The sequence below is a fragment of the Oncorhynchus gorbuscha genome, linkage group LG03 (genome assembly GCF_021184085.1).
Source record: "Oncorhynchus gorbuscha isolate QuinsamMale2020 ecotype Even-year linkage group LG03, OgorEven_v1.0, whole genome shotgun sequence".
Classification (NCBI taxonomy): domain Eukaryota; kingdom Metazoa; phylum Chordata; class Actinopteri; order Salmoniformes; family Salmonidae; genus Oncorhynchus; species Oncorhynchus gorbuscha.
In genome coordinates, this window is record NC_060175.1 from 102759456 (window position 1) to 102767458 (window position 8003).

The 8003-nt window shown below is 48.7% G+C and overlaps 1 protein-coding gene across 1 annotated transcript in view; it reads right to left on the bottom strand.

Annotated features, from left to right (window-relative positions):
* The window catches only part of LOC124018040, a 46263-nt gene extending 43304 nt beyond the window's left edge, over nt 1-2959 (bottom strand). Inside the window, exons 1-2 of the mRNA XM_046333304.1 lie at nt 2629-2959; nt 763-2373 (exon numbers count right to left, since the gene is read on the bottom strand). Coding sequence (XP_046189260.1) covers nt 763-2373; nt 2629-2959 — 1942 coding nt within the window. The remainder of the gene's footprint in view (nt 1-762; nt 2374-2628) is intronic.
* Between the last annotated feature and the right edge of the window lie 5044 nt (nt 2960-8003).

An 8003-nucleotide genomic window follows, 5' to 3' on the forward strand; every position in this document is an offset into this window, starting at 1 on the left:
TTACTAGTCCAACGCTCTAACTACTAGGCTACCCTGCCGCCCGAACGTATGAAACGAGAAACGCCAAGTGGCGGGCCCGGGCGCCTGCAAGCTGACTCTGTCGTCATTCGGAACGCGTTTCCCTCCGATACGTTGGTTCGGCTGACTCTGTCATCAGTCGGAACGCGTTTCCCTCCGATACGTTGGTTCGGCTGACTCTGTCGGAACGCGCTCCTCCGATACGTTGGTTCGGCTGACTCTGTCGGAACGAGTTCCCTCCGATACGTTAGTTCGGCTGACTCTGTCGTTAGTCGGAACGAGTTTCCTCCGGCCACGTTGGTTCGCTGACTCTGTCGGAACGAAGTTTCCTCCGATACGTTGGTTCGGCTGACTCTGTCGGAACGCGTTTCCTCCGATACGTTGGTTCGGCTGACTCTGTCGGAACGCGTTTCCCTCCGATACGCTAGTTCGGGAACTGTCGCAAGTGGAACGCTCCTCCGATACGTTAGTTCGGCTGACTCTGTCGTTAGTCGGAACGAGTTTCCCTCCGATACGTTGGTTCGGCTGACTCTGTCGGAACGCGTTTCCCTCCGATACGTTGGTTCGGCTGACTCTGTCGTTAGTCGGAACGAGTTTCCCTCCGATACGTTGGTTCGGCTGACTCTGTCGGAACGCGTTTCCCTCCGATACGTTGGTTCGGCTGACTCTGTCGTTAGTCGGAACGAGTTTCCCTCCGATACGTTGGTTCGGCTGACTCTGTCGGAACGCGTTTCCCTCCGATACGTTGGTTCGGCTGACTCTGTCGGAACGAGTTTCCCTCCGATACGTTGGTTCGGCTGACTCTGTCGGAACGCATTTCCCTCCGATACGTTAGTTCGGCTGACTCTGTCGTTAGTCGGAACGCGTTTCCCTCCGATACGTTGGTTCGGCTGACTCTGTCGGAACGCGTTTCCCTCCGATACGTTGGTTCGGCTGACTCTGTCGTTAGTCGGAACGAGTTTCCCTCCGATACGTTAGTTCGGCTGACTCTGTCGTTAGTCGGAACGAGTTTCCCTCCGATACGTTGGTTCGGCTGACTCTGTCGGAACGCGTTTCCCTCCGATACGTTGGTTCGGCTGACTGTCGGAACGCTTTCCTCCGATATTGGTCGAATGGCTGACTCCGTCGGAACGCGTTTCCTCCGATACATTGGTTCGGCTGACTCTGTCGGAACGAGTTTCCCTCTCCGATACGCGGGTTCGGTTGACTCTGTCGGAACGCGTTTCTCCGATACGCGGGTTCGGCTGACTCTGTCGCTAGTCGGAACGCGCTTCCCTCCGAGCACGTTGGTTCGGCTGACTCTGTCGGAACGCGTTTCCCCTCCGATACGTTGGTTCGGCTGACTCTGTCGGAATGCGTTCCTCCGATACGCTAGTTCGAAGGACTCTGTCGTTGGGGTCGGAACGCTTTCCCTCCGATACGTTGGCTCGCTGACTCTGTCGAACGCGTTTCCTCCGATACGTTGGTTCGGGTTGACTCTGTCGGAACGCGTTTCCTCCGATACGTTGGTTCGGCTGACTCTGCCGGAACGCGTTTCCTCCGATACGTTGGTTCGGCTGACTCTGTCGGAATGCGTTTCCTCCGATACGTTGGTTCGCCTGACTCTGTCATCAGTCGGAACGTCCTCCGATACGTTGGTTCGGGCTGACTTCTGTCGGAACGCGCTTCCCTCCCATACGCTGGTTCGGCTGACTCGTCGGAACGCGTTTCCTCCGATACGCTGGGGGTTCGGCTGACTTTCTGTCATCAGTCGGAACGCGTTTTCTCCGATACGTTGGTTCGGCTGGACTCTGTCGGAACGCGTTTCCTCCGATACGTTGGTTTCGGCTGACTCTGTCGGAATGCTTCCTCCGAGCACGTTAGTTCGGCTGACTCTGTCGTTAGTCGGAACGCCGTTTCCTCCGATACGTTGGTTCGTTGACTCTGTCGAACGCGTTCCCTCCGATACGTTGGTTCGGGCTGACTCTGTCGAACGCGTTTCCTCCGATACGTTGGTTCGCCTGACTCTGTCGGAATGCTTCCTCCGATACGTTGGTTCAAGGACTCTGTCATCAGTCGGAACGTTTCCTCCGATACGTTGGTTCGCTGACTCTGTCGAACGCTGCTTTCCTCCGATATTAGTTCGGCTGACTCTTGTCATCAGTCGGAACGCGTTTCCTCCGATACGTTGGTTCGGCTGACTCTGCCGGAACGCGTTTCCTCCGATACGCGGGTTCGGCTGATTCCTGTCGAACGCGTTTCCCTCCGATACGTTGGTTCGGCTGACTCTGCCGGAACGCGTTTCCCTCCGATACGTTGGTTCGGCTGGACTCTGTCGGAACGCGCTTCCCTCCGATACGTTGGTTCGGCTGGACTCTGTCGGAACGCGTTTCCCTCCGATACGTTAGTTCGGGCTGACTCTGGTCATCAGTCGGAGCCGTTTCTCCGATACGTTGGTTCGGCTGACTCTGTCGGAACGCGTTTCCCTCCGATACGTTGGTTCGGCTGACTCTGTCGGAACGCGTTTCCCTCCGATACGTTGGTTCGGCTGACTCTGTCATCAGTCGGAACGCGTTTCCCTCCGATACGTTGGTTCGGCTGACTCAGTTGGAACGCGTTTCCCTCCGATACGTTGGTTCGGCTGACTCTGTCGGAACGCGTTTCCCTCCGATACCTTGGTTCGGCTGACTCTGTCGGAACGCGTTTCCCTCCGATACGTTAGTTCGGCTGACTCTGTCATCAGTCGGAACGCGTTTCCCTCCGATACGTTAGTTCGGCTGACTCTGTCGGAACGCGTTTCCCTCCGATACGTTGGTTCGGCTGACTCTGTCGGAACGCGTTTCCCTCCGATACGTTGGTTCGGCTGACTCTGTCGGAACGCGTTTCCCTCCGATACGTTGGTTCGGCTGACTCTGTCGGAACGCGTTTCCCTCCGATACGTTAGTTCGGCTGACTCTGTCATCAGTCGGAGCGCGTTTCCCTCCGATACGTTGGTTCGGCTGACTCTGTCGGAACGCGTTTCCCTCCGATACGTTGGTTCGGCTGACTCTGTCGGAACGCGTTTCCCCTCCGATACGTTGTTTCGGCTGACTCTGTCGGAACGCGTTTCCCTCCGATACGTTGGTTCGGCTGACTCTGTCGGAACGCGTTTCCCTCCGATACCTTGGTTCGGCTGACTCTGTCGGAACGCGTTTCCCTCCGATACGTTGGTTCGGCTGACTCTGTCGGAACGCGTTTCCCTCCGATACGTTGGTTCGGCTGACTCTGTCGGAACGCGTTTCCCTCCGATACGTTGGTTCGGCTGACTCTGTCGGAACGCGTTTTCCCTCCGATACGTTGGTTCGGCTGACTCTGTCGGAACGCGTTTCCCTCCGATACGTTGGTTCGGCTGACTCTGTCAGAACGCGTTTCCCTCCGATACGTTGGTTCGGCTGACTCTGTCATCAGTCGGAACGCGTTTCCCTCCGATACGTTGGTTCGGCTGACTCTGTCGGAACGCGTTTCCCTCCAATACGTTGGTTCGGCTGACTCTGTCGGAATGCGTTTCCCCTCCGATACGTTGTTTCGGCTGACTCTGTCGGAACGCGTTTCCCTCCGATACGTTGGTTCGGCTGACTCTGTCGGAACGCGTTTCCCTCCGATACGTTGGTTCGGCTGACTCTGTCGGAACGCGTTTCCCTCCGATACGTTGGTTCGGCTGACTCTGTCGGAATGCGTTTCCCTCCGATACGTTGGTTCGGCTGACTCTGTCGGAACGCGTTTCCCTCCGATACGTTAGTTCGGCTGACTCTGTCATCAGTCGGAACGCGTTTCCCTCCGATACGTTGGTTCGGCTGACTCTGTCGGAACGCGTTTCCCTCCGATACGTTGGTTCGGCTGACTCTGTCATCAGTCGGAACGCGTTTCCCTCCGATACGTTGGTTCGGCTGACTCTGTCGGAACGCGTTTCCCTCCGATACGTTGGTTCGGCTGACTCTGTCGGAACGCATTTCCCTCCGATACGTTGGTTCGGCTGACTCTGTCGGAACGCGTTTCCCTCCGATACGTTGGTTCGGCTGACTCTGTCGGAACGCGTATCCCTCCGATACCTTGGTTCGGCTGACTCTGTCGGAACGCGGTTCCCTCCGATACGTTGGTTCGGCTGACTCTGTCATCAGTCAGAACGCGTTTCCCTCCGATACGTTGGTTCGGCTGACTTCTGAGTTAAGCGAGCAGTGTGTTAAGAAGCAGCGTGGTTTGGCGGGTCAGGCTTCGTAAGGATCGCAACTACTAATAAGAACAAAATATATAAAAAAAATAGATGAGCTACATTGAATGAAACAGATAACCTGGAAACAGACACAGAAACAAGGAAATGTGATGTATTAACACACACACTGGTCTCATCTCAACCAAAACTATCATTTACAGACGCATCTCATCCCAACCAAAGCTATGATTTATAGACCCGTCTGATCCCAACCAAAGCTATCATTTACAGACCCGTCTCACCACAACCAAAGCTATCATTTACAGACCCGTCTTATCCCAACCAAAGCTATCATTTACAGACCCGTCTGATCCCAACCAAAGCTATCCTTTACAGACCCGTCTGATCCCAACCAAAGCTATCATTTACAGACCCGTCTGATCCCAACCAAAGCTATCATTTACAGACCCGTCTCACCCCAACCAAAGCTATCATTTATAGACCCGTCTCATCCCAACCAAAACTATCATTAACAGACCCGTCTGATCCCAACCAAAACTATCATTTATAGACCCGTCTCATCCCAACCAAAACTATCATTTACAGACCCGCCTCATCCCAACCAAAACTATCATTTACAGACCCATTTCAATTCAGTCAATTCAGGAAGTAAACAGACTTTGAGGAAGTAAACTGACCTCCTGAATTTAAATGGAATTGACCCCAACCCTGGTTCTCAGGGACCTCTGATGAACCAAAGGTTTTAGATAGAGGAACCTTTATACTGAGATGGATGGAGTTGGAAGAAACACTGTAGCTACAGGCTATCCTCTGGCTTTTCTCATTGCTGCCTTCCCACAGATGTTCTGTTGTCACAGGTCGGAGCAGGAACCATACTCACAATATCAACAAGACTGATCTATACCAGACTATATATCAACAAGACTGATCTATACCAGACCATATCAACAAGACTGATCTATACCAGACTATATCAACAAGACTATCTATACCAGGCCATACCAGACCATATCAACAAGACTGATCTATACCAGACCAGACCATATATCAACAAGACTGATCTATACCAGACCATATCAACAAGACTGATCTATACCAGACCATATCAACAAGACTGAACCATACCAGACCATATACCAGACCATATCAACAAGACTGATCTATATACCAGACCATATCAACAAGACTGAACCATACCAGACCATATCAACAAGACTGATCTATACCAGACCATATCAACAAGACTGATCTATACCAGACCATATACAGACCAATCAACAAGACTGATCTATACCAGACCATATCAACAAGACTGAACCATACCAGACCATATACCAGACAATCAACAAGACTGATCTATACCAGACCATATCAACAAGACTGATCTATACAGACCATATAAACAAGACTGAACTATACCAGACCGCTATCAACAAGACTGATCTATACCAGACCATATACCAGACCATATCAACAAGACTGATCTATACCAGACCATATCAACAGACCATATCATAGAAGACCATATCTACCAGACCATATCAACAAGACTGATCTATACCAGACCATATCAACAAGACTGATCTACACAGACCATATACCAGACCATATCAACAAGACTGATCTATACCAGACCATATCAACAAGACTGATCTATACCAGACCATATACCAGACCATATATCAACAAGACTGAACTATACCAGACCATATCAACAAGACTGATCTATACCAGACCATATCAACAAGACTGATCTATACCAGACCACATACCAGACCATATCAACAAGACCCATGATCTATACCAGACCGTATCAACAAGACTGATCTATACCAGACCGTCAACAAGACTGATCTATGCCAGACCATATCAACAAGACTGATCTATACCAGACCATATCAACAAGACTGAACTATACCAGACCATATCAACAAGACTGATCTATACCAGACCATATCAACAAGACTGATCTATACCAGACCGCCTCAACAAGACTGAACCATACAGTCTATACCAAGACTGACTTTATACCAGACCATATCAACAAGACTGAACCATACCAGACCATATCAACAAGACTGATCTATACCAGACCATATCAACAATTTGATCCTATGACCATCGCATACCAGACCATATCAACAAGACTGACCCCATTGCCAGACCATATCAACAAGACTGAACCATACCAGACCATATCAACAAGACTGAACCATACCAGACCATATCAACAAGACTGATCTATACCAGACCATATAAACAAGACTGATCTATACCAGACCATATCAACAAGATTGATCTATACCAGACCATATACCAGACCATCAACAAGACTGATCTATACCAGACCATATACCAGACCATATCAACAAGACTGATCTATACCAGACCATATCAACAAGACTGATCTATACCAGACCGTATCAACAAGACTGATCTATACCAGACCATATACCAGACCATATCAACAAGACTGATCTATACCAGACCATATCAGACCAAGACTGATCTATACCAGACCATATACCAGACCATATCAACAAGACTGAACTATACCAGACCATATCAACAAGACTGATCTATACCAGACCATATCACCAAACCATGATCTATACCAGACCATATCAACAAGACTGAACTATACCAGACCATATCAACAAGACTGATCTATACCAGACCATATCAACAAGACTGATCTATACCAACCAGTATCAACAAGACCAGTCGATCCATACCAGACCATATCAACAAGACTGATCTATACCAGACCATATCAACAAGACTGATCTATACCAGACCATATACCAGACCATATCAACAAGACTGATCTATACCAGACCATATCAACAAGACTGATCTATACCAGACCATATCAACAAGACTGATCTATACCAGACCATATACCAGACCATATCAACAAGACTGAACTATACCAGACCATATACCAGACCATATCAACAAGACTGATCTATACTAGACCATATCAACAAGACTGATCTATACCAGACCATATACCAGACCATATCAACAAGACTGATCTATACCAGACCATATACCAGACCATATCAACAAGACTGAACTATACCAGACCATATACCAGACCATATCAACAAGACTGATCTATACCAGACCATATCAACAAGACTGATCTATACTAGACCATATCAACAAGACTGAACCATACCAGACCATATACCAGACCATATCAACAAGACTGATCTATACCAGACCATATACCAGACCATATCAACAAGACTGATCTATACCAGACCATATCAACAAGACTGATCTATACCAGACCGTATCAACAAGACTGATCTATACCAGACCATATACCAGACCATATCAACAAGACTGATCTATACCAGACCATATACCAGACCATATCAACAAGACTGATCTATACCAGACCATATACCAAACCATATCAACAAGACTGATCTATACCAGACCATATCAACAAGACTGATCTATACCAGACCATATACCAAACCATATCAACAAGACTGATCTATACCAGACCATATCAACAAGACTGATCTATACCAGACCATATCAACAAGACTGATCTATACCAGACCATATCAACAAGACTGATCTATACCAGACCATATACCAAACCATATCAACAAGACTGATCTATACCAGACCATATCAACAAGACTGATCTATACCAGACCATATCAACAAGACTGATCTATACCAGACCATATCAACAAGACTGATCTATACCAGACCATATACCAAACCATATCAACAAGACTGATCTATACCAGACCATATACCAAACCATATC